At 34.0% G+C, this 27,414-nt stretch overlaps 2 protein-coding genes across 16 annotated transcripts in view; one reads left to right on the top strand and one right to left on the bottom strand.

Moving 5' to 3' along the window:
- Positions 1–15,682, top strand: part of CLCC1 (chloride channel CLIC like 1) — a 30,984-nt gene extending 15,302 nt beyond the window's left edge. For 9 of the 12 annotated variants that reach the window (XM_074262878.1, XM_074262875.1, XM_074262871.1 and 6 more), the window contains 8 exons: positions 893–1,000; positions 3,134–3,355; positions 5,989–6,129; positions 6,717–6,810; positions 10,160–10,257; positions 10,555–10,701; positions 12,992–13,324; positions 14,554–15,682. In XM_074262878.1, the coding sequence (XP_074118979.1) occupies positions 893–1,000; positions 3,134–3,355; positions 5,989–6,129; positions 6,717–6,810; positions 10,160–10,257; positions 10,555–10,701; positions 12,992–13,324; positions 14,554–14,826 (1,416 nt within the window). In that variant the 3' untranslated portion in view covers positions 14,827–15,682. The remainder of the gene's footprint in view (positions 1–892; positions 1,001–3,133; positions 3,356–5,988; positions 6,130–6,716; positions 6,811–10,159; positions 10,258–10,554; positions 10,702–12,991; positions 13,325–14,553) is intronic. The other 3 variants (XM_074262881.1, XM_074262879.1, XM_074262872.1) reach the window with 1 other exon arrangement.
- A 6,520-nt stretch (positions 15,683–22,202) lies between these two features.
- GPSM2 (G protein signaling modulator 2) overlaps positions 22,203–27,414 on the bottom strand; it is a 49,806-nt gene continuing 44,594 nt past the window's right edge. For 2 of the 4 annotated variants that reach the window (XM_074262867.1, XM_074262864.1), the window contains 3 exons: positions 25,848–26,004; positions 24,234–24,451; positions 22,203–22,971 (listed from right to left, as the gene is read on the bottom strand). In XM_074262867.1, coding sequence (XP_074118968.1) covers positions 22,732–22,971; positions 24,234–24,451; positions 25,848–26,004 — 615 coding nt within the window. In that variant the 3' untranslated portion in view covers positions 22,203–22,731. The remainder of the gene's footprint in view (positions 22,972–24,233; positions 24,452–25,847; positions 26,005–27,414) is intronic. The other 2 variants (XM_074262866.1, XM_074262865.1) reach the window with 1 other exon arrangement.

The following is a 27,414-nucleotide window of genomic DNA, read 5'->3' as shown; positions in this document are numbered from 1 at the left end:
TTGTTGAAAAATAGTCCTACTATGTGTCAAATGTATGTTGCTGCTGCTCTTACTCCAGCAAGAAAAGCATTTCCAAAAGTTATGTTGTTACATTACATGGATATTCTACAAAAGACCAGAGAAACACTAAGAAACTACAAATTGCATATAGCTCCAGAAAAAATTCAAAGGCACACTCCTTTTTAATATTTAGGATATGAAGTGTATCCTAAGGTGTTACAGTATAAAAACTTTCTTTTAAGAACAGAGAAGTTGAACACCTTAAATGACAGTTTTGTCACTATTTTTCAAACAATGAAGCCCTTACATTTCAGGGTGTTTGGAGTCCTCCAGGGTCTGGAATCCTCCAGGGTTGATTTCAAATATTCAATAGCACTATGAACTTGGGCAAGTTCCTTACTTCGTTCAACTTCCTTTTCTTCTTTAAAATGGGGTAAAATTATAACAACTTCCTCATAGAGTTGTGAAGGTCAAATGAAATTAATATAAAATAAATATATATATATATATAAATATATGTAAGTAATATGTACATATTAACTATTATTGTTGTTAAAATGATTACATCTGCTGGATGTGTTTCATAATCTGCCAGAACTCTTAAAATAGATTTAACCAGAAGTTCCTAGAAAGGAAACAAACCCCAACCTCAAACCTGTCACTGCTGAGTTTGCTTTCTGTACTTTGACTTATTTTTTCCCTTTGAATAAAAAAAAATCCTGACATTTATGGGAAAAGCAGGCTACATAAGATGGTATAGTTCATAAATATAAGCATGACAAATTATTTATCTTTACCTTTTATTTAACTTTATTGGTGTGCTTGGTTAGAAAGTCATTATTTGTTATGTTTTATTGATAAAAACTAATCTAAAGTTTATGCATCATTACAGATTAATGAGTATGAAAAAAAAAAGAAGATAGATTGTGAAAGCCAGAGTAATCATGTTTTTAGGAGATATTTAAATAAGATTTTAATTGAAGCTGGAAAACTTGGACTTGTGAGTATTTGGTAATTGTATTAGTTGATGTAATATTTTATTCTTGGTAAATTATAATGATATAAAAAGATTACTACAAGGAAAGTCTGAAGAAGCAGAGACTGTCACATCTTTTTAATCTGTTGTGGATGAAAATTTTTCTTTTATTTTTACTACTTAATCAGTAAATCTAGGCATTCATTTTCCCCCTTATTTCATGTGGTTTTGTGCATTTTTGTTTATTTGTGTGTAAGAGAATAAATAGCTTGTTTGATAAAGTTAGATAGTATTTTGACTGTTTTGATTTCAGATGACTTTTCTAAATAGACTTCAGTGGGATTCTAGTCTTCTTGATTTTACTTTTTCAACATTTTCTTGGTCATATGCAGTAACGTAATTATATAGTTTTCAAAAAAGGAAAAAAATCACTTCTTTAAATAGTATTTTCTTCCTGTTGCTTAATATGATAGATAGATATTGCTGTTTAGAATCACTAATACAAATTTACAAGATATTAAAACCAAGCTATTGCATAACATTAGCTTTTTTAGAATTTTTCATGTTGGATCAAAAATCAAGATATTTGATACTATTGAGTTTTACTTTAAAATTGACTTTTTCATTAGAAGTTGACAAATGAATAAAGATAAGGGGTTGTACCCTGGCCAGCATTAGACATCAGTAATAATCATGGTGCTAAATTCAAAATTGAAAGGATCTTCTAATTAATGATAATTATTAAAAATTTTTTTTCTAAACTTAAATATTCCAAAAAAGGCATTTCTATTTACATGAACACCAGAAAATAATTTTTATTTTAATAATTTATTTTAAAACTGTTAAGTTTGTGCTTCCTTCTGAACTTCCTCTTATTTTCTTGAGTACATTTTAAAAAGTTAGTTTCCTGATTTTTTTTTTTTTTTTTTGTATCATATTGCTAATTCTCCTTTCTCTCACCAAAAGAGAAAGAGGGAGAAAAGCAACTTTGTAGCAAATAAATGTAGTCTAGCAAACAAATAGTGTTTGTGTCCCAAAGTCTGTCTCTGGTAGATTTAAAACAAGCTTCATCCTAGGTCTTCTGAAAATAAGGGTTGGTAAATGCTTTGATAAAGTTGGTTTTTTTGTTGTTGTTGTTGTTTTGTTTTAACAGTGCTGCTGTTGTATAAATTATTCTCCAGGTTCTCACTTTCAGTCATTCTATGTCCAGTTTGCAGTAATCTCTCCTGTCATTATTGTGGTGTAGTAATAGTCTATTCCATAATGATTTGTTCAGCCATTTCTTTTATTTTTTTTTTTTCCTAAGAGGCAATTTGAGGTACCTTTTTAAAATCTAGTTCTGTTTGTCTCCTCTCCCTTCTTTTAATTGTTTGCTTGTGACATGGTGGTATTATTCTCTGTGGTATTCTCCCCCTTAACCTCTGAGTCTGCCTTCTATCTACTCTGTATTTTTCTCATGTACCACTTTATGTTGTGTAAATTGTCTGCCCCACTGGAATATTAACTTTTTGAGGCCAGACACTTTTGCTGCTTTTTATTTGTACTCCTAGTGTTTTAGCATAGTGCCTTTAGTAAACATTAATAAAATATTGCATGTATGTATGTACATTTATACATACACATAGATAAAATAAATATCCAGAGTATTTTGGGGGGCAGTGCACTAGCAAGTGATCCAGAGATATGTATGAGAAAATATTTGGTGTAGAAGGTAGCATTTGAGCTGAACTTTGATGGGAACTAAAAGACCTAAAAGTGAAAGGCAAAGGAGTACATTCTGGGCATAATAGCACAGTCTATGCCATAACAGCACAGAGATCAAAGCCAGATTATAGAGGATAATATAAATAAGATGTGGTACAAAAGTAATCAGTGAATATAAACCACTTTTTCTAAAAATTTGGCAGAAGAATTGAAGGGACAGTATAGAACAGGGAGGTCTTAAATTTGAACATAAAATATATAGAAATGCTGTAGGAAAATATTACCTCTAAATTTGCTTTGTTGTAAAATAAAACCTGTAAGTCTGCTAGGATTAATTTATAAGAGATTCTAAACATGACATATCTTGCAAATGTTTGTTATTCTAAATATAAAACTGTTGACAAAATTGTCCAACTTGTTTTTGTGGTTTTTGTGGTTTTTTTTTTGCCTCAGCCCAGTGAGGATAAAGGTGATATGCATTATGATGCTGAGATTATCCTTACAAAAGAGACATTATCAGAAATCCAGAAGTTTTTGAGTGGAGAAGACTGGAAATCAGGAGCCTTAGATGATGCTCTAAGTAATATCCTAATTAATTTTAAATTTCATAATTTCAAGACCTGGAAATGGAGTTTTGAAACAACCTTTGGTGTGGATCCATATAACGTATTTATGGTAAGATGAGTAAAGAATTTATTTCTTTATTTTTTATGATAAAAAGCCAATTATCAACAAAACATTCAGATATATAAAAATAAAGATTCCAAACAGTTTTGTAACCATTATTGCATAATACCATATTGCTTTCCAAAAAGACTACACCAATTCACAGCTGTTGTCTTGATGGGACAGTGGACTTAGAAATGGGCTTGGAGTCAGGAAGACCTGAATTCAAATTTGGCCTCAGACACTTAGCAGTTGTGTGACCTTAAGCAAGTCACTTAACTTCTTTTTATCTCAGCTATAAGATGGGGATTATAACAATCCTCTTCTAGAATTGTTGTAAGGATCAAATGAAATAATTGTAGAATGCTTAGCACAGTGACTGGCACATAATATAAACACCATATAAATGCTAGCTAGGTACATAGTGACACTATATAAATACTAACTGCTATCATCATCACTTTGAAAAAGCTAGACGTTCTGTGAATTAGCAGTTTACAGAGATCGTATTCTAAAAATGGGAAATAGCTTTTGTGGGAAGGCACAGAAGCTGAAGGTGGAATGTAAAGGGACTGGGGAAAATACGTTCTGTGAATTAGCAGTTTACAGAGATCGTATTCTAAAAATGGGAAATAGCTTTTTTGGGAAGGCACAGAAGCTGAAGGTGGAATGTAAAGGGACTGGGGAAAATGGTGATACCCTCAACAAAAATAGGCAAATAAGGATCAGAGGTTTGCTTATGGAGGAAGGTAATGAATTATGTTTTGAATATAACTGAGAAAATTGAGGATCATATTTTTCCTATTCTCTTTGTCTCTGGCCTCTCTAGCCTTTCTCCTTGTCAAAGCCAGTTCCTCTGTGTACTTATAATCTCATTTCTTCCAGTATTCTCTAGCAGTTTACAACCTCAGGTTTTTCTTCCTTCTATTTATTATATTTTCAACCCTTCTCTGACTGTTAGTTCCTTTCTGACTGTGATCTCTCCCATCTTTAAAAAACTTGCAGTAGATCCTACTATAGCCTCAAACTATCATCTTCCTTCTAAAAATTTTGTAGTCCAGTTTTGATCCCACCATTAAAGCTGCTTTCTCCAACTTGTCAAATCTGATAGCCTTTCTCAACCCTTGTCTTTCTTGGTCTCTCTGTTGCATTTGACATTGTTGACTCCACTCCCCTCATGGACATTTTGTCCTCTCTGTGTCTTTATAACATCATTCTCTTGGTTCTCCTTCTACCTGCCTGACCACTCTGTTTTCGTTGCAAATGTTCCTCAGGGTTCTGTCTTCCATCTGTAGTCTCTCTTTCTGTAATAACATCAGCTTCTAGAGATTTAAATATTTCTCTGCCGATGCCTTGCAAATTGAGATATCCAGCCTCGGAGTCCTCCCTGAGCTTAACCCCATATTATCAATTGTTTATTGGACACTATTTTCTACTGGATATTTTAAACTGGATGACCCAGAAACATCTTAAATTCTGTATGTTCCAAACCTAACTCATTCCACCCCACTCCCCCATTTTTTTATTTAAGACTTTTCTCTATCAAAGGCACCATCCTTTTCTCAGGTTCTTAATTTTAGCCTTATCCCAAACTACTCACTTTGCCTTACCTCATATATCCATTCTTTTGGCAAATTTTGCTATTTCTACTTTGACAGCTCTCTCTTCTCATCACTCCTCTTATATAGCTACCATCTTAGTTCAGGCCTTTATCTCTTTTTTCCTAGATTATCTCAACTGCCTCCTAATTGGTCTTCCTTCTCCAATTTTCTTGCTTCTCCAGTTCATCCTACATACTGAAGTCAAAGTAATAATCTTCCTTAAGTGCAGAACTGCTTGTGTTTCTTTCCTACTTGTAAATTCCAATGACTTGCTTTTAAGATAAACTATAAACTACTCTATTTAGGTTATAAATCCTTTTACAGTTTAACTCAACTTATCATTCCAACCTCATTGGACATTTTTACCCTCTCTGTATCCTGCAATCCAATTGTATTGTCCTCATTCTTCCTCATACACTACATTTCCCATTTCTGTGTCTTTGTATTGATTGCCTTTCTTGCTTGAAATGTGCTTCCTTTTCACTTATGCCTCTGAGTCCTTTATTTCTGCAACACAGCTCAAACTTGACTTTGGACTTTGAAGTTCAAACTTTTTTTCCTGCCTCACCCAGCTATCAAATCCCTCCCTTTCAAGCTCTATTGAATTTAACTACTTTGTATTTGTTAACATTTGTTCACTTTAATATGTATATAAATGTATAAAAGTATGTATATATATATATATATACATATATATGTATATATACATATGCGTATATACATATATACACACACACACACATATATGTATGTATGTGTGTGTTTACTTAATCTTTCCCATTAGAATGTAACCTCTTTGAGAATAGGGATTATTCTGTATTTGTATTCTTATTGCCTAGCATATATCTTGCTCATAGTAGGTATTTTACTAAATGTGTGTTCATTGATTAACATATGTTGAGTTGAGTGTTTTGGGGACAATGTCCAGGTGTGTTTTTCAAGTAGGCAAGCAGTTTTTTCATTTTGTAAGCAATTAAGATATTGGGGGTAGAAGAATCTTTCAATAATAGTGACTTCAATTTCTTTTTCCTTTTTGTCTAGGTACTTCTGTGTTTGTTGTGCATTGTTATGTTAGTAGCTACTGAATTATGGACATATATTCGTTGGTACACTCAGTTAAAACGTGTTTTATTCATCAGTTTTCTTGTCAGTTTTGGATGGAATTGGATCTATTTATATAAGGTAATGTAGAATAATCATTTATTAAATGTTATTGACCTAATTGATTTTTTTTATTTTTTATTTATTTTTTGCTTTTTACTGAGACAATTGGGTTTAATTGCCCAAGGTCACACAGCTAAGGAAGTCGGAGGTCAGATTTGAACTCAGGTCCTCCAGACTTCAGGGCTGGTGCTCTATCCACTGCACCAATTAGCTTAGCTTCCCTGACCTAATTGATTTTTTTCTGTTAATGTTTGAAGCTTTCTCCTAATAAATGTGGTTTCCCTTCCCTCCCCCCTTTGGTCTTTATCAAATGGATAACATTAGGAAAAGTCACGTAGTGACCACAGTAATCAGTGATCTTAAATCATAACTAAATTCAATTGAATAAAGTGAATTTTAAAAATAAATCAAGTGAAAAACAAATGCTTTTGGTTTTGCTTCAGAAATAATAGATCTCTTTTTCTTTAATTTCTTTTGAAACATATTTTGGATTTATAATGATGGAATGAGTGTTTGAAATAAAACTGATTGGAACATGTTAGGAAGTTTACTTAATGGTGTCTTTATAATTAATAGTTAAAATTTTTCCTATCTGTCTTTTATAGTTAGCCTTTGCAAAACATCAGGCTGAAGTTGCCAAATTGGAACCTTTAAATGATATTTGTGCTGAGAAGATGGACTGGGTTGGAGGCCTATTTGGTGAGACTCTCTTTCTCTTCAGTTTTTTAGAGATAAATGAATTATGGTTATTTTGTTGGAATTACTAACCGCCAAAATCAGCTTTTTAAGTTTGTAAATGTTTCTTAGTATTTCCTTTTGAGATTTAGAAGTGGCAATTGTTTAGAATTTTTCTTTGTTTCATGGGTTAATGAAAGAGATCCAACTTTCACAGTCCAAGCTGAAAATTGTTTCTCTGTGCATAGTGAGACCTTCCAGATATTCCTGTTTTAAATGATATTGTGCTGGTTCTAAGCCATGGAACATTTCAGAGCCTTCTCTATAACACTCAAAAGAATTTGACTTGATTGTCCATGTAGAAAAGACCAGGCAGATAAGCAATGTCTCTTCAGATTATGCCTTGTATTTATATGGAGAACATAGAGCTTGTCCATGGGTTTGTGTGTTTATTTGGTACATAGAATACAAATAGATAATGAGTTGGGCCTGGAATTGAAAAGGGTAAGGGATGAAAGATAGAGAGCTAGGATGCTGTCTTTATATCTTTGTGAAGTCAGGAGAGGCAAGGAATGTTTCCAGTATATTTGGTGACCCTCATGTATAGAACATATAGGAAGCATGAAAGAAGAGTTACCTATGTATAGGCAGGTATGGATGGATAGGCTGCATTTTTCATCATTGAAAATTCCCAAATGAGTGAGATCATATTTGAATATTTTAAAATGTCTATTTGTTATTTGAAATATCCTTCCTAAAGCAAGTATTCTCATAGATATAAATTTTCTTACAATTACTTAGTAGTTCCCACTAGTTCATTTCCTTTTTCTTATAGAAAAACCAAATTGTACATTCTTATTTTTTTTATTAAAAGGTAAGAAATTTCAATCTTACGTTCTTTGTAAGACTCAGTGAAAAGATGTGATTCTGGAGACAGCTTTCCTCAAACAAATATTGATTTCATAATCATTGTAAAACAAAGAGGCATACTCATGTAAGATATTTGTCAATATCCTACAAGGTGCAAGAGCCCAACACAAAAAGATTTCCTTTTGTTATAAGGTCCTCTAAATGCTTCTGTTCATGAAAATGTATTCAAGCTAGAAGGAACATGAGGCATCAGCTGGTTCAACTCCCCTCATTTTATAGATGAGCAGCCTGAGCATTACAGAGGCAAAATGATTTTGCCAAGATTTCTTTGCTGTTAAGTGGGAGAGCCCAGTCAAATGCTATTTCTACTGTGTCTCATTGGCAAGTAAAATAAGCAGCTGGTACATTAGTAGGCAGCAAATAGAAACTGTCATCAATGTCATTATTATATTATACTCATTTCATCACATTGAGACCTATTAAGGTATCATGGTAAAATCCACAGAAATGCAAAAGAGATCATTTTAACTATTTAGTTTGAAAAAAAAAATTAGTGAAAAATACACATTATTCAAACTCTGACATATAGCTAGATGGATGACCCATTAAGTTTGTCTGTTAATATGTGTGTCTTGGTCCAGAATTGAACAAAGAGGAGGAGACTGAACTCAGTTGGAATACTTTCAGTGGTGGCTGGCTCTGCCACACAAGCCAATGTTTCTAGCATCAAAATTCTCCTGGTTATGCACTTAAGCTGAAAATCATGGAACGACATGGTCTGCAAAGAATTTAGAATTTATGAGTAAGCCAGATGGTAAAGGAAAGATTAATAATGAGTGTAAATAGGGTGCAACATGTTGCTAACAGTGACTGTCATTCACAAAATGGCATAGAAGAGTTAATCATGGATATATTGGTGGGAAGAGGAGGTTGTGATGAACATGAGAAACAACAGATAGAAATCCTGAGTACTAGTTGTATCAGTACTCCTGAAATAATAAGAAAAATCTAGAGAAAGGACGTCATTATGTTGAGTATGTCCTCAAGTTGGAGACCTTTATGTTGTCAGGAGAAAAGAGGAAAAGAGACTCTGATCGTTATCAGTGGAGAAGGAATGATCATATGGTGCTGTACCAAAGTATACAACATGTAAAATTGTGATGTGAAGAAGCCATTTAAAAGGACTACATTATGAAAAACCATTCTTATAAATATACTATTTATATTGAAAGATTGATTAAAAATAAGAATGATTTAACTTTTGGGACTTGTGGTTTTTTTTTTTTTTTTTTTACTTTTTTTTTTTTTGTTAATTTTATAATTATAACTTTTTTTGGACAGTACATATGCATGGGTCATTTTTTACAACATTATCCCGTGCGCTCACTTCTATTTCGAATTTTTCCCATCTTCCCTCCACCCCTCCCTTGGATGGCAGGCAGTTTGGGACTTTGTTAAAGGCAAATTAAAAATTTAATAGATGTTTCATGTTAAGGTATCCAAAGCTACTGTATTAGAAAAGTCTTGAAAAATTAAATTTAATACAACTCTTATTTCTATATAGAATAAATATAAAGTTGTTTTCTTTTAAGAGGACTGCTAGTTTTACTAGGTGGAACAGTAGATAAAAGTGCTGGGCCTAAGTCAGGAAGACTCATCTTCCTGAGTTAAAATAATGTAGCTGTGTGAACCTGGGCAAGTCATTTAACCCTGTTTGTCTTTGGTGGTTCCTCTATAAAATAAGTTAGAGAAGGAAATGGCTAATCACTCCAATGTCTTTGCCTAGAAAACCTCAGATAGGGTCACAAAGAGTTGTATATGACTGAAACAACATTCTTATCTACAATGAGCTATTTAGAAAAGTTAGTGTGTGTTAATACCATGCAGTCCTCATTTAGAATTCTATATATCCAATATGATGGGGGGAAAAAAAGCTTTTTTTCAAGTCCATTATTATTGCTGAAGCAGGGCTTGTGGCTAGCATTCCATTGCCATAAAAGAAACTTGGTGCAAAGAAGTTGTGTGAAATCAGCCATTTTTTTCCCCCTTCTAGTCACCATGCTTTCCATAGTGTATGCTTCCTGTACAGAAGGATTTGGACTTTTCCTATGAACTTTGTGTCCCTTTCCTAACTAGTTCTTTGGATGAATTCTGGTTTGATCTAGCACATCTCTTCTTTATTGTCACTGCTGCTACTTGAACCATGTTCCATTTCTTTTAAGAGTGTTCTTCCTTTTATCTTACTGATTTTTTATTCCCTAGCTCTGGGGATTTAACATTGAGACTTTTGGATCATTTTGATTTAAGGAATACCAAAGCTTAGAACCCACTAAATAAATAGGAAGAAACTAAGAAAAAAATTTAAAATATTGGGAAACTTATTGAAAAATTATATAGAGCTGAAGATGAGGAGAGAATAAAACAAAATGGAATAGTTCAATATTGTGAAACTTATTTGATTAAAATTGAGTTTCTTTTTTTCTCTTTTCTTTCTCTTAAATAGAATGGTTTAGAAGTTCATGGACGTTTCGGGATGATTCTTGCCAAAAGTACTATGAGCTACTATTAGTTAACCCTATTTGGTTGGTTCCACCAACAAAGGTATAGAATATACTTTGTAAAAATTACAAAGGGTGGATTAAGCGAGAGTCCCTGTATAGTCATCAAAGGTGTATTAAGTGTTTTAAAATCTTTTCCTTTAAAAGTTTTGACCTGCCTAAAGACTACTCTAATTGCAAGTAATAAAATCATTTCATATTGATGCTGGTTTGCATGTGATAGTGCTAGCAAAGGTCCCCTGAAGTGAGTACAAGAACACAGTGACTCTGGCTTACTCTGCTTACGTTTATCATTTGTCATTGATAAAGAACATAATTATTGTTGCTAATGTTGTTATAGGCATTGGCAGTTACTTTTACCAACTTTGTAACTGAGCCATTGAAGCATATTGGACAAGGAACTGGTGAATTTATGAGAGCACTTATGAAGGAAATACCGGTATTACTTCATATTCCAGTACTGGTCATCATGGCTCTGGCTGTATTGGTTAGTATGTGACATTGTTGCTTTTGAACTTTTTTTAGAGTAAAAGCAATGCTAAAAATTTGTACTTGTCTTGTTTGTATAACAATATAATTTGATAAGTAATATCTAAGTGACATTTGCTTTACATTTAAATTTTTTGTCTTAAAGGCTAGTAATTGTGTAGTTTGCTTTTTGAAGTTTTAAATATGAGTCCTGAAAACTTTTACTTGGCAGACATACCATTTGAACTTGATAAATTAGTACAGAAGAAATCATTCAATCAGTCAACAAGCATTTTTATGTTCCTGTGTGTCATTTGCTGTGCTGGGTGCTAGAGATAAGACAACAAAAATGATAAAGTTTTCTGTTCCTAGGAGTTTACAGGCTAGTTAAGGAAGTAACAAGAGTGTTGTGAATATGTACCCGTATGTGTAGGCAAAATAGACACAAGGTAATTTGGAGATGGGGAAGATACTTGGAACTGAGGGGCAAGAGAGGCTTTGTGTAAAAAGTACTTGAACTCAGCCTTAAAATAAACTAAGGATCACAGGGGATGGATGTTAAGAGGGGGAGGGCATTCTAGGAAGAAGGTAGAATGAGTGCAAAGACAGGGAAAGGAGATAGAATCGTGTGGGGAAAAGTTTAAAAAAGCCTAGTAGAGTAAAAGGAGGAAAGTCATGTTTAACAGGAGTAGGAAGTCAGGTTGGAGTCAGGTTGTGATGGATTTAAATACTAGAGAGTAGTTTTATTGGCTTCTTGAGGAAATAATAATTTGAGTAAAAGAAGGATGCTTTAAGAAGATTCCTTCTAGCAGCTGCATGGAGGCTGAATTGTACTGGGGAGTAGCTGGGAGACTGGGAGATTAGACTGTTGCAATGATCTAGATGAGAAACAATGAGAATTTAACCTAGGATGGTGGATGTGGGGTTGGAAGGGGCTGGAAGAGAGAGGCAGGAGGAGTTACAGGACTTAGCAACCCTGATGAGAGGTAGGAAAGAGTAAAGGTGACACTGAGTTTGTAAACTCGTGATTAGGAGAGTGGAGAAATCTGGCAATTTGAGGAAGAAAGGAGTGTTGTTTGGCCTATGTTGACTGAGATGCCTGTGGGACATCCAGGTGGGAATTAGGATCTTTTTCTTGTTGGTGGGCAGGAGGGAAGGACAAGGCCTTGTTTTACACACTGGTCTTGATCCAGTCATGCAGTGCTTTCTGAAGCAAAACTTTGCATATTATATTTGTCACATATGAAAGCATTATATATAGCTTTTTAGAGTTAGAATGGTTAATCTATTAAAAGGTTAACACTATAGTGAAACTGCATTAAAACTTTTGGGACATCCAACAAACGGTATGTTTGCATAGACGCCTCAGGTTCATTTTACACCTGCCTGGAGATAGCTAGTCATGAGTTTATGTATCCATTTTGATATTCTCAAATTATACTTTGGGTGAGGACATGAGCTAAAAAAAGACATTTGTAAGGTCTTGAAAAAAGCCCCAGAATGCAGGATGTTGGTCCAAGTTTATATCTCTATATAATTTTAAACAAATAATCTTAAGTGAAAATCAACCATAAACAAAACACAGGTTTTATATTAGTTTGACTGGAATATTACCCATTAACTGTGTGTGTGGGAAATAAAATTAAAATTCATAAAACTTTTAGTAAAATTTAAATTTCTAGCCTTCATTTTAAGTGTTAGAAGCTAGGTGTCACAGTGCTGGGCATGAAGCCAGCAAAATCTGAGGTCAAATGTTTCTTTAGACACTTCCTAGCTCTGAGACACCATGCAAGTTACTTGACCTCTGTTTGCCTGAGTTTCCTCATCTTTACAATAGAGATAATAATAATCCTTACCTCATTAGGATGTTGTGAGGATCAAATGAGATGATAATTGTAAAGTGGTTAGCAGTGTATGGCACAGAGAAAGAGCTATATAAATTCTAGTTAATCAACATTATTATTTTCTAGTTCCTTAAAACATTCTCTTAATGATTGAGTGATTTCATAGATGAAATCAATACCTTGGCTCTGTTCCCTTTTACTCCAAAAAATATGATTCTCATAAATTGCCATTTTAAGATGTTTCTATCTTTGCTTATCAAATTACTAAAAGTGCATGTGAATTTTACTGGCATCTTAAATAATTTAATAATACTTAAATAATACTACAATAATTAAATTGAGAGAGTTTAGGCTGTATGTGTATGTGTTTATGTGTGTGTGTATATATATATATATATATATATGTGATAGAGATACATACATAATTTTGTAGTTGTAATTTATATTATTTATTTTGCTTATTAGGGTTTCTGCTATGGTGCAGGAAAATCAGTTGGTGGATTGCGGCATTTAAGAGACTCTGAAAGAGAACCTCGCCAGGCTCTACATCAAGGCATAGGAAGAGCACAGGAAGGAATTGATTATAGGCAACATGGTGGAGCAGGTGATGCAGATCTCCGTTATCGGAGCCATGTTTGTCAGAGAGATCAAGGCCCTTATTACAAAGCAGATGAGTGTAGAGGAGAGTTTTTGAGAGAGAGAGATGTTGGTTTAACTGGCAACAGGAGCCCTGAAGTACTACGGGCATTTGAAACACCAGATGGAAAGGCAGAAGAGCATCCCAAGGTGGTACCCTCTGTAAGTCAGCAACTATAATTTTTTTTGGTATTGATTTATATTAGGTCTAAATCCTTCTAATAGAGCAATTGTGCATCTTTATAGTCAGCAGTAAAGTGATACCTTTAGTGCACTTTCTTCTCTTAATTTAAAAAAGTCAGGCCAGTCTTCCAGAAAGAATACAAAGGTTGATAGTTGATATTGTTGAATATATTGTATCAAGGTAAGTATTAGAGACTAATTAATAATGTGAAAATTCATTGAAATCGGGGGCAGCTAGGTGGCACAGCGGGTAGAGCACCAGCCCTGAATTCAGGAGGACCCAAGTTCAAATCTGGTCTCAGACACTTAACATTTCCTAGCTGTGTGACCCTGGGCAAGTCACTTAACCCCAGCCTCAAAAAAAAAAAAAGAAAAAAAGAAAATTCATTGAAATCTTAAAATATAACAAAAATATATTGAAAAACAAGCAATTGAAAGTCATTAATATAAGCTCCACAAGTCCCAGGGAATTTTGTGTGTGTGTCTGTGTGTCTGTGTGTCTGTGTGTCTGTGTATAGCAGGCTCAGGAGACTGTTTGGAGAAAAGGGCATGAGAAGAAGGCAAATAAGTCTTCTGGTTTTATATTAGTTTGACTGGAATATTACCCATTAACTGTGAGGGGAAAATAAGATTAATTTTTTTTTTTTTTTATGAATCTCTTAGTTGCAGTTTGGAGGGGACAATTTACTTTTTGGGGGAATGGCTCTTTTTTTTTTTTTTTTTTAAACCTTTGTAAAATCTAAGACTTTTGGAACTTAAGGATAGGGGTGGGGGGGGTTTGTGAAAATTTCCTTGGAGATAATTAAGATCTTTAAAGTAGAAGTGCTTATTTGCTGATAAAAGGTAGCATTTCAATTACATCTCAGATTTTTTCAACTATGACATTTTCTAATCCTCATACTGATAACTCAGAACTTAGTCACTTATATTGGTAATTTCCCTATGCATAATGTTTCAGTGAAATTGTTAATTCCACTTAATATTGACTTTATTTGGGAGAATTCTGCAACTATCAAGGTTTAATCTAGGAAATAGAGGGCATATCATTTAACATGTATACTTGAGAGTGTATTAAAGTATTAAACAGTATTAATTAGAATCTTATTTTTGACACAGAAGTGTATTCTGTGACTCCAGTTCTATAACTATTAATCCTCCAGATTAAATTAATTTTAAAAATATTTAAGTGTGTATTTTACATTTCACAGCAGAAATCACTCATTTCGGATAAGAATTCAGAAGAGATTTGTGAAATCCCAGAAAACAGCAATGTGAAAGAAAGTAACAATAAAACAAGCCATTCGGCAAAGCCATCCTGTGAGCAACAGACACCAGGGAGTCAGGAAGGCAAGCTTCCAGCAGATGAGGGCATATTGAGAAACGAAGTCAAAAGCAGCCTCCCACAAGATGGGGCCCACAACCCATCCACTATCTTAGCTGGAAGTTGGGAAAAGAATCAAGAAGACAGCCAACCTAGCTAAAAGGAAGAGGCAGCCATGGACAAATGTGAAATTGTGAGGTCTAGCATTATATTTTTCCCTAGTATTTTTCTTATTAAGTATTATGTATATTCTATTGCTATTCCGGGTATTTTTTGCAGAAGTGCCAACAAGACTGAAGTGAAATTACTAGATCTAATAGCTAATAAGTTTGTAAAAGTGGGTTCTAAGTGGATGTAATGACTACATTTAATTTCATTTTCTTCCCTTTAATATTCTGGGATTTTCATAATTATTACTGGTTTTGGAGAAGGCTCACATTCTAAAATGGATGTTTAATTGATGCTTATTAACTAACCAGAATTAATGATGGTTTGTTTAAAAACATCTCTAGTTCTGATTAGCTAATGAAAATAATAATTAGAGAATATTTTTAAAGAAATACTTTTATTAATTTTCAGGTATATATAGGGAACAAAACTAATGGGTAATAGTATTGCCAAATAGATGCCCTCCTACTATATTGGCTTTAATGAACAACTGACAATACATTATATGCAAGTGGTGCTGTTAAAATGGTCAAGTGCTTGAAATAAGGAGTTTAATTTCTTAAATGGGACAAGCATTTTCAGATTAAAGTTTACTCTTAAATGCACCTAAACTTATTTTCATCTTAGCTCTTGGAAACAGTACTTTCCACAGGCTATTCCACACTTTTTCAAATAAGTAGGCAATTGGGACCTGAAGACCTAACAGCTATTTGGCCACTCACTCTCCCAGACCAATAAGTTTATTATATTCTAGTTGTTCCTCTTCATTTGTTCCTTTACAATTAGGTCATCTTCTGATATGTTGTGAGAGCATAATAAAATTGCCAGTGGAAAACCAAATAAACAAACTTGTCTTATCATTGTAATTACTAGAGATTCAGGAGACGCTGGCCTAGAAATAATCTGAAATACAGTTGAGAACTTTGGCAGAACTAGTGACCTAAGTCTTTTTTTGTTTACTTCTTGTAAACTCTTTTGTTGAACGTTACTGAAGTGTGATCCAGATAAATGGGAACTTAGCTGTATCATCTCTAATTTGCTTGACCAATTCTATTTTCATAGATGATACACCTTGTAGTCAGTGTTTCACTTTACCTAAATAGTGGAGTCTAAATTACTGGGGTTTTATTGACCAGTGTTTAGAGCATAGAACATTAAGACTGTGTTTATAAAGCAGGATACAAATACACAAAAAAGTCTTCCACTCTGCCCCAAAATTAATTTTTTTAATTTTGTGTTTGGTTAAGATTTTTTTTTAATACTTGGAGTGATTTATCTTAAGCATATTTGTTTAGTATTTTCCAAATTTAAATATTCTCTTAATTAGGAAAATTTGGCATGCATTTAGTTGTCTCTGAGAGGCTTCATGGAGCCAAGAAGACTTGAATTCAAAACTGGTTCTTGGCACACATGTGTGATCTAACAAGTCATCTAACTTTTCAGTGCTCTGGGTATCTCTCAAACACTAATTATAGAGAAGAAGGCTTGGCTTTTCATTGGTAGAGAGGAGTTTCCTCTCTGGATTCCCTTTATCTCCCTGTGTTTATCCATAACCTTCTTTTTAAAGCATATTTATGTTTGGATTTGTATGTTATTTTCCCACATAGATATTGTTAATTTTTTATTTTATTCATGCTTTCCTTTAAATAATTTGAATAAGGAAAAAAAACAAAACCCTAAGTTTGATTTTATTGTGTCTGGATTGCAAACATAGGAACATATTCTTTATTTTTGTATAATAACTAGTTAATGACATTTGATACATAGTGATTTAAAACTTTTCAGGAAGACATCTAGTGAAAAAATACTGAGATGTACTTTGTTATAAATTTGTATATGTGGAAGAGTTGAAAGGAGCAGGTAGTTCATCAGTGATAGTTTCCTTATAAGCTTGGATTTTAGCTGATTGCACTGTATTACTAAGCCATTTAAAAAAAAATGTTCCCCCTTATTTTTAGAGACTCATATCTCTGGGTATATAAAGAGACAAATTGTTGTTGCTGAATCTATGCATCCATACAAGATTGATTTTGTAAAAAGACATTGAATATATCATTTCACTGTATAATTAGTTGGCAGGGAGAATTGAGGCTTGTATCTTCTTAGCCACTATTTGTTTGCCATTATGTCTTCCTTTGTGCTTATTACCTTGTGACAGTTATGCTTTAGAAAAATCACTGTGGGAGTACATTGAAGCTTTTTGAAACATTTTTAAGGAAGTACAGTTGATTTTACCATTTGTGATAGCTATGTTCTCTAGAGTCCCCACAAGTACTAAAGTAAGCCATTGCTTGTAGGGGAAATACAGGGATAGGTTCCCATGAGTCTTTAGGTACATTTACTTTAGCATTTTCTCATACATATGGGTGAATTTCCTTTTCCTTCTTTTGGATATACCATAATGTTGATTCATTAACGTTAAACTCAGACAGCAGCACTATTTCACTGGTGCCTGAATAAACCTTATTTAAGACATGTATTCTCTCCAAAAGGCACTTCACAGCTGTCTTGCATCCTAAGAACACAAGGCAGCACTTCAGCACAATTTTGAGGACCATTTTAAACAGCAAATCATTAGCAAAAAGCACAAAAAGGTAAAAAAAAGTGACACTATATAAACCAAGAAAAGAGTCTTGATTACAATAGCATGAGAGCTAAAATAAGATGGCCAAGAGTTGGCCTTGTTGAACTTCAGCTAAGGACACGGACATGTACAAGGGGCAACTCTGATGCTTTGTCACTGTGTATGACTGAAAACACCATGAGTATTGATGTTAAGGTCAAAAGTTAATTTTATTGAGTAGATACATTTGTGAATATAGGATTAAGAATAATGAGGATCAGTGTAATGTTTATACATATATATTATTATGATACATAATAATATATATCTTTTAAAGAACCAAAATGTATATACAATAAATTTTTATTTTTATATAAAGACTGAGGTGAAAAGTTTTGATTTATCACTTTTTTCCAAATTATACTCTATGTGAATTTTCATAAATTAGGAAATAGGACAGAAAACAAAATTTGGAGGAAGCATATACTTATATAGCTGTGTGACTCTGGATTTATGTCACAATCTCTCTGTGCCTCAGTAAAAAAGAGGGAGCTGTGTTCCATAGTTCCTGTTGGATTATATTGATAACAAAGAAATGTGGATGATTTATGTGGGTTTATTTTATATCCTGCAACTTTGTTGAATTGTCTTGATAAGTATCTGTACTTGACTCTAGAAATTCTAAATATAAACCATATCATCTGCAAAAAGTGCTTATTTTGTTTCCTCTTTCCCTAAGCCTATTCCTTCAGTTTCTCCTATTATTCCTGTAGCTATCAGTCCTAGTACAATAGTGGATAATTGTAGTGATAATGGATATTTTATTTCATTCCTAATCTTATTGGGAAGACTTCTTCTAGATTATCCCTATTACAAATAATGCTTACTCTTACTTTTAGACAGATTTTACTTATTTTAAAGAAAAGCTAGAGGGGGCAGCTAGTTGGTTTAGTGGATAGAGTACCAGCCCTGAAGTCAAGAGGATCTGAGTTCAAATGTGACCACTTACTACTTGGCTGTGTAACCCAAGGCAAGTCACTTTAACCCCAATTGCCTCAGCCCCCCAAAAAAAGAAAGAAAAAAAGAAAGAAAAGCTCCATTCCTGGGCTCTATAGTGTTTTTGTTTGTTTGTTTGTTTGTTTTAACAGGAATGAATGTCATCTTTTGTTTAAAAAAAAAAAAAAAACTAAACTTTTTAAACCTGTTTATATTTATCTGGTCAGTCATGCTTATGGTTTTCCTAATTTTAACCAGTCTTGTATTTCTGGTATAAATCCAGCTTGGCTATAGTCCATGATCTTTGTTATGATATATTGCTACAGTCTCTTTGCTAATATTTAAAACATTTGCATCAATATTCATTAGGGAAATTGGTCCATGGTTTTATTTTGACTCTGGTTTAGATACTAAAACCATATTTGTATCATAATAGGAATTTTATAGGTTCCCTCTTGTACCTAGTTTTTCCAAATCAATTATGTAGTATTAGAATTAATTGTTCTTTAAATATTTAAGTATTTACTTTTAGTTATGATTTTGGGGGGAGTTCATTTATGATTTATTCAGTTTCTTTTTCTAAGGTAGGGTTATTTAAGTATCCTATTTTCTGTTCTGTTCATTTGGGCAATTGTAAATAATCATATTTTATTTGTCCATTTTACTGGTTTATATAGTTGGGAGAAAGAGTTCCTTAATTGCTTTTATTGAGTTCACATTTTTAATTTTTTTATATTAATATTCAATTTTATTTTTCTTACTGAAATTAGCTAATGGCTTATCTGTTTTATTCTCTCCTACCTCAAGGAAAAAGACAACTTAGTTTTTTAAAAATCTTCAAATTTTGTTAATCTTTAGTTTTAGGATTTCTTATTTTGGTGTTTTTAATTTGTTGAGATTGGGATTGAATTTGACATTTTTAATTTGTTGGGTTTTTTAGTTTTTATTAGTTTTGTGCTCATTTTATTGATTTGCTCTTTTTTGTTAATGAAATAAATTAGAAATATACAATTTCCCCCAGTTAACTCTTTTGGCTGTATTGATATTGCACAGATTTTGGTATGGTATCTTGTTATTTTCTTTAATGTAATTTGATTTCCTAATTGTTGGACCTACCCATTCTTTTAGAATTATATTTAGATATATTTAAATAAATAGAATTATTTAGATTCCACTTAATTTTTAATCTTTACCTTCAGTGTCCCTATATTGAATATAATTTTTGCTGCATTATAGTTTATTAGAATACACAGGAACCACCTGACAGTGGCTGCTGGAGATCCAATCCAGACCTGCAGTATGAATCTCCTTTGTGAGAGGATGATACAAGGAGACTGAGAGGCCATTGCATTGGTCTAACCTCTCTCCTCTTCCCTTTGCCTCCAATTTATCTTATTCCCAATCCGCAACATCCGCAAAGGCTGCTCTGCAACTCCTTCAGATGCTATGATCCACAGTTGTGAAGGCTCTCCAAGAATTGACCTGTCTCTTAACAATGGAGAAAAGATTCATTTTTCTACTTTTTTGCATTTGTTTATGAGGTTTTATGATTAGTTTTTATGCATGCCCATGTATAGCTGAGAAAGATATGTATATTCTTTACGGTTCCCATTCATTATTCTCCAAAGTCCTAGCATAGCTGACTTTTCTAAAATTCTATTCAGATCCTTAACTTTTTTTTTTTGGTTCAATTTATCTGGGTCTAAGGGGGATAAAGGACAGTTAGGTAGCATAGTGGCCTGGGCCTGGAGTCAGAACCTGAGTTCAAATCTAGCCTCAAATATTTACTGGCTATGTAACCCTGGATAAGTCACTTTACCCTGTTTCACTTTCCTAAACTGTAAAATGAGCTGAGCTGGAGAAATGGGAAACACTTATGTGTTTGCCAGAAAACCCCAAATGGACACAGAGTTGAATATGACTAAAACAATGAGTTTGTCTCTCACTATTATCCTTTTACCTTTTCTTTCTTGTTATTTTATTTGTTTTAACTTTTCCTTTCTAAGAATATGCAAAGAATATGCATGTTATTCCATTTGGTGCATGTTTAATTAGAATTGATAGTAATTCATATTTATGGTACCTTTGAGAACTTCTAATTTAGGTCTGTTTTTTGCCTTACCTAGGATCATGATTGCTACTGCTGCCTTTTTTAACCAGTTCACATATAAGTTGTAGTACTATGTGTTCCTTCCTAATGCCCCCTTCATATTACATACTCTTTTTTTTTTTTGGTATCCCTCATTTATGAGTAATTTCCCCTTTCTTTCCCCCTCCTAATTCCTTCTCCCTGATTTCATTCTTATTTAGAGATCATCCAGATATAACAGGTCCTATAATTAGATTTCTTCTAAGTCCCCTGATAATAATCATGGTTTTCTTATATTAGACTATATCTTCAAGGAATGAAACTGTATTATTTTCCCCCCCCCCCCATGCTTTGAATGCTTTTCTTCCTTTTACCTCTCAGCTCATGTAGTGTTTTACAAGTTTCAGCTAAAATCTTATCTTTTGCAAGAAGCATTTTTCTGTTTCCCTTAGTGCCTTCCCTATGATATTACTCACTATTTATCTTGTATGTAGCATGTTTATAGAGCTGTTTCCTCTTCCACTATAATACCATGAGCTCCTTGAAAGCAGTATTTTTGTCTTGGTATCCCCCCATACTTAACACAGTGCCTGATACATAGTAAGTCCTTGATACTAATTGATTAAATTGGGATGTGGTGATGGTGGAAGTGGAGAGAAAATAATATATATATGAGAAATGTTTTGAAGGTAGAAATCTTAAGCCTTGGTAATAGATTGGATCTATGTGGTGAAAGATTGTAAACCTGAGTGACTGAGAGTATGTTAATCCATGTGACTACAGTAGTTCAAAAATAGTATGGTTTTGGGGGGAGGAAAAAGATAATGGGTTCTATTTTGTGCCTGTTGAATTTGAAGTGTCTACGGGAACATCCGTGATGGTGCAGGTAGGCCTAGAGCTCAGAAGGGGAAGGGAATGTCTAGTGGGCATTCCAGAGGCCCGGGCAGATAGGAGAAGTAGGAAGGAGAGAACACCTAAAGGAAAGGAGTGTTAGAATGAACTATAATTAATTAAAAGGAGTATTAGAATATAGAAAGAGATAGTGAAGACTATAAGTACAGTGCTTTATGTACTTAGCCAAGAAAGGCGAGAATACCAAATTGATAGGTAGGTGAAGATGATTGAATCAAATGAGGTTATACATATATGTCTAGGTAGCAGGCAAAGAACTGATAGGGAAAGAATAGTGAAGAGATGAAAAGTGGGTGATAGTGAGATATGTGAGATCAAGGATGCATGTAATGGCTACTTTTTCATTGAAGACCAAAATAAAGGAGATGATGTGAGATGTATGAGTAGCATGAGATAAGGAAGAGAGAAAACTCTTGGCAGGGGATGAGGCTCTACATAGAGCAAGTAGAGACCTTATTGAATTTGAAAACCTAAAAACCTCAGGTGATGAGACATGGTGTAATGGGGGGAAAAAAAAAGTCCTGGATTAAAAAAAAAAAAGAAAAAAGACTGTATACGTATTATTCACATAGTTGTTTGTAACCCACTGGTTCTGGTTCTCAACTTTGGAGCCAAGAAAAACTTAGTATTTCTTCCATATTATGTAGTCCTTTTAGGATCTGAAGACTGTGAATATGAGCATACACAATCTTTGAAAATGGTGCTTAGATAATACACATGAGTTTCTATTCCAGCAGAATTTGAATTTCATTCGAGGAGGCAAGTTGCAGTAATGTCACAAATAAGGAAAAAGTCCCAAAACTTGATATGAGAGGAAAGTGTTTATTCCTCCAGCATTCCTTTGTACCAGCTTTAAGACAAGTAAAGAAAAGGGGGCAAACTAAAAGGAAAAAAAAATTCAAGATCTGTATAAAACATGTTTTTTACAAATGATCTTTTTACATTAATCAAGTACCCTATCCTCCAAAACAATCAAGTATAAAAAAGTACCACTGCTAATCATTAACATAAAAAAACCCATAAGGAGATAAATCTGAATCTATAGCTTCCTATTTTACAAAAATACAGAGAAATTTCAGCAAATCAAAAAAAAAAAAAAAAAAAATAGAAAACCTAAGTTGACCACATGCTTGATATACTGCACCTTACAAATATACTAAAAGCACTATGTTCAAACATAATCAAGAGAAATGTTAATTCTTTTATCACTGTACCATTACAAAATTATTTACATAATTCTAAAAAACCTCTTCAAACTATACTATAGTGCTACAAATTCTCCCTTTAAGGTAAAGACAAATTTATTTTCCCTGCAGTAATTTCAGCAATATATAGCATTAGTGGTTTCCTGATTTTCCTTCTGAATTTTCAAATTCCAACAAGGCACTGTTTTGCAAAAGATTTTTCAGAACAAATTTGGTGTCTCTGTTCTGGTCTTGTTGTAGAAGAACTCTCTGTTCATCCATTCTTTTTGCCTGAGACCGTAAAATAAGGCTAAAAAAGTCCTCATCTGGTACCGTTGGTCCCTTGGTAGCAGCAGGTGGTGGAGCACATCTCTGATCATCTAATCTGGAGCCCTAAAGAAGAAGGAAAAGGGGATTAAAATGTTACCATGGCAAAGGAAAACTACAGTACATACAAGGTTATTAAGTTTTCCATATATCAGAGAAAATGAAAATATGAACGTGGAAAAACTTTATCTATCTCTGAATTGTCTTCCAAATGTACATGATGAATCATACCTAGGTACATAAAACAATCAGAATAAGAAAAGTTACACTGTCGATTCACTGTTGGTGAGAATGGGCTGCTCACCAATAATGGGTGGTTTCTGTTCATACTGACATTGTTATGATGAACCACATAATCCTGCTAAGGATCAGTCTTAACTTATGATTTTGTTCAGTCCTGTTACCAGCTCGGGAGCAAATAACAGTTATGTTAAATCCTTCAGAACAAGCCCCGTAAGCCGTGAACTGAAGGGATCTGAATTAGCAGGCAGGTCTATGTTACTGTTAGGTCAGATCATTTTGAATAGAGTTGAGCTGGGAACATATCTGAACATGCTACTAGTTCTCCAATATTTTAAAAGCAGTTTAAACTTACTAATTTGGAGTTTAAATCCCTGATGATATTATTGTACAAAATTTACTGGATATCTTCAACATAGAGAAGAGCTAATCCAATTCCAATTGATCAATGATGGACTGAATCAGCTACATACACCCAGAGAAGGAACCACTGGTAAATGAATGTAAACTGTTTGCATTTTTGTTTTTCTTCCTATTTTTACCTTCTGAATCCAATTCTTCCTGTGCAACAAGAAATTCAGTTCTGCACATATATAGGATATACTATAACTCATTTAACATGTATGGGAATGCCTGCCATCTAGGGGAGGGGGTGGAGGAAAGGAGGGAAAATTCTGAATAGATGGGAGTGCAAGGAATAATGTAAAAAATTAGAGTACATGCATATGTACTGTCAAAAAAAAGTTATGTAAAAATAATATGCACATTAGGATAGCTTTATAAGTCTTAAGTCATGGTGGCAAAAACAAAAGATAGTGACAGTAGATGCAATCCCTGGATTGTGTTCTTGTATACAGGAAAAGAGCAATCAAAAGAATCAAAAGGCCCAGCTTCAAATCTGTGCATCTGTTCTCATTTGTAAAATGAATGATTTGGATCAGATATCCTTAACTTCTAAGGTTCATTGGGGTGGTCTAATGCAATAATCTATTCCTGAAACAGTGCTCAAATCAAACCAGTTCTAATAATTAAGCTATTATATTTCTAGCATCAAGGGCTGTGTATTGGGGGAAAAAAAATAGACATACTTGGCATTTTACAAGGATATCAAAGAAATCATCATCTGGCTCTTTGTTGTCACTGGCAATCAAGTGCCCAAGTACTGACTGATTTTTATTGTGAGTTAGGCGGAGCCCTGGAAGATTGCTAAAACTTGCCCGCTGGTCATCTAGACGACGGCTCTGTGAACTAGCAAGCAGGTCCAAAAATTCATCGGTATGGGGGGAGACAACAGAAACAGACAGAGCTAGAAGGAAAAAGGAAATGTAAACCATTATCAGCACAAGAGGGTCAAAGATAAATATTCACTTCTCTCAAGAACATAATCCTCTCAAAATATTACTGGAGCCAAATCTGTTATCCTGGAGAGCATCAGATGGAGGAAAGGTGTGGCTATTAGCCTAAATGTTGCATCACATTTGATTTTGGAGTGTAATGAAATATGTTCAGCTACAGCACTGATTTCTTAGAATCTGAATTAGGGATTATGAAGAGGAGACAAAATATTCTAAAACCACTGCAGAAGAAAGAGGGGCCTGTGTGCAAACATTCCAAAATCTCTTCCATCTTACTGTCGCCTTTTATGAACTCTTTTTAAGATCCAGCCAAACCAACCTTATCATTCATTTACCACAAAACTCCTTTTGTTCTAGGTCTACTTTATTTGTTTTCCCTCTCACCACTACTGTTACTGTTACTACTGTATACTGAAGGCAGGAGCCATCTTACTTTGCCTTTTTCTCTTTGGTACTTGTACACAGTATGTGTACAAGTACCAAGGGCTTTGTAAGTGCTTGTCCAGGAAAAGGTGAATTCAGTACTTTGGGATCTGTGCTGTGGAACTGAAAGGCTAGAGGTATTCTAGTCTGTCTTAGACATAAAGTGCTAGGCAGGGAGATGCTATTACCTACTTATTGTAGTCCCAAGATCATTCTTTCTTGAAATGTAGCTTTTAAATGTCCTTGGTCTACTCAATAGTAAGACTGCTGTGCTCCTGGAGTCAGCCTGCTCTTTGGCACCATCTTAAAATTTTAAGCTGGTGAATTAGTTCTTGTTCTTTGAGGGTTTCTTAAAAACTTGCTATTCCTTCTCATCAAACCTGCTGTTCTTCAGGACTTCATTTTGAGGGTTTCTAAAATCCCAGTGCTCTTCCTACTTTTGCTAATTTCAACATTTCCTTCATCTTGTCATTAAGACAAGTCAAAAATTGTCAGATGCTGTTTTGGGTGGAAAGGAAGTTTAAGCTTTGTCTACACCAGAGGTGTCAAGTTCAGGTCACAGAACCAAATTAATGTTTAGCAAGAAATATACTACTAAATCGTGTATCTTAACAAGGCTAGTGAGCTGTTTATTTCCTATTTTGTACATACGTCATTGACCTTCACAACTATTTCCACTCTTTATGTATCTTCAAAACACAGTATCTTTTGGTGGATCCTGTTCTTTTAAAGAAGACATCCCCTTCTAGAATCACCAATCATGGAATTCCATCAGTTCTCAGCCCATGGTTTCACTGTTGACCTTTCAAGAATTTTTGTTCCTTCTAAATAGGAATTCTATCCCCAAGTGTTGAACCTTTTTATTGGTCTCCTTCCCTAAACCCAGTAGCACTGATGTGAGTGGAAACAGCTTAAATTACTTACATTTTCTCTTTGTTTTGGGGGGAGTGGAAGTTGTGGTTGAAGTTGTGTGGCAGTTCTTATCCTTTAAGCAGCATCTCTGGTCATCCATCCTGTTACTTTGAAATCGGCTCAATAAGTCAAAGAATCCTTCATCTCCAATTGTGTCAGCACTGATTTTCTGAAACATTAAGCGAAAAGCAAATTAACTTGAGAATTCAGTATTTTAAAAATGGAAACCTCAGTCTCAAGACACCAAAATTTTGTACCTTTACATTGCTGGGAGAACAAATCAAGTTGGTGTACTATCAGTAGTTGTAAAGGGCTAGAACTGAGCAATGCACTTGGATAATGAAGCACGTGAGACTAATTGCCAATTGGACAGTTCCCTATTAACTTGTTTGAAGGTTGACCCTCCCCAGCTGTTCTGTGCTGACTTGATTGGTGGGACAAAGAGGGGGAAGTGACTTGTGTGGGAGGAGTAAGAGAAACTTGGGTGGTGGAACTCAAGCTCACTTGCACTCGTGACCTGGCTTTGGAGGCAACGGTAAAGATCTAGAATAAAGACATTTAGTGGTCCTGACTCCTGCTGATTTCTGGGAAGATAAGAGTTCCAGCATTAATAAAGTATTTCCATGTCTTTTATAACATACCAACACTCTTTGAACTCTATAAATGTTAGCATAAAGGTCTACATCTCTGACTCAAAATCAGTTTTAAAAACTGAATGCAATATAATTAAATTATTTTCAGAAATTTCATTTAAGAACAAACTTTGTTATCCAGCTTATTTCCAACTCCTTATATGCACTAGAAGTGACAATAAGAGTTCATGTTTTGAAGGTTTGCAAAACAGTTTTTCCATAAGAATCCTGTGGAAAAACACTTTTACTCTCATTTTATAGATGAAGACACTTTTAAATCCCTTTTCTATATTTTTCTAATTACTGTTAGTAATGAAGAAAATGTTGATGTGATTATGTACAGATTGCAACCTAGCTTTTAACATATTCGTTGACTTATTTTGAAGTATTAGAGTATCTTCATTGACTCTGAAATAGTAAAGAAATTATGACTAAAAAAAACCCTGTATGGTTTCTGGATGACAGACCTCTATCACTGATTAGCACCCTTACTGGGTACAAGTACCTTTAAAAACTTTACCTTATAAGCAACCACAACTAGTACTCTCCTGATGGCCTTGCGATTGAGACACAGGTGCAGAAGGCCAGACTTGGATTTAGGAAGCTCTGGCCTTATTGTTCCTGACACTTGTAGTTGAATAATCTCATCTTTAAAATAGAGATACTTGTAGAACCTACTTCACAGGGTGGTTGTAAAGCATTTTAAAGCTTTTATATAAATGTTATAATTTAGTCACCTCCATAACACAAAATGAGAGCTGTGTTGTAACAGGTAAAATTCATAATAAGTTCATAATAAAAAACTAGATTTAAAGTCAGATGATAAAATCTCATTAGGTTACCAGAATTTTTTCCTGACCTTGTGGGTCTCAGTTCTGATCTGTAAAATGAGGGACTTGGAGTAAAGGTTGTAAATCTATGATGCTACTGTGGTTTGTAAACTATTC

This window comes from Sminthopsis crassicaudata, chromosome 4, assembly GCF_048593235.1.
Source record: "Sminthopsis crassicaudata isolate SCR6 chromosome 4, ASM4859323v1, whole genome shotgun sequence".
NCBI lineage: Eukaryota > Metazoa > Chordata > Mammalia > Dasyuromorphia > Dasyuridae > Sminthopsis > Sminthopsis crassicaudata.
Note: the sequence above shows the minus strand (reverse complement) of the source record. Positions and strands in the feature narration are given on the sequence as shown.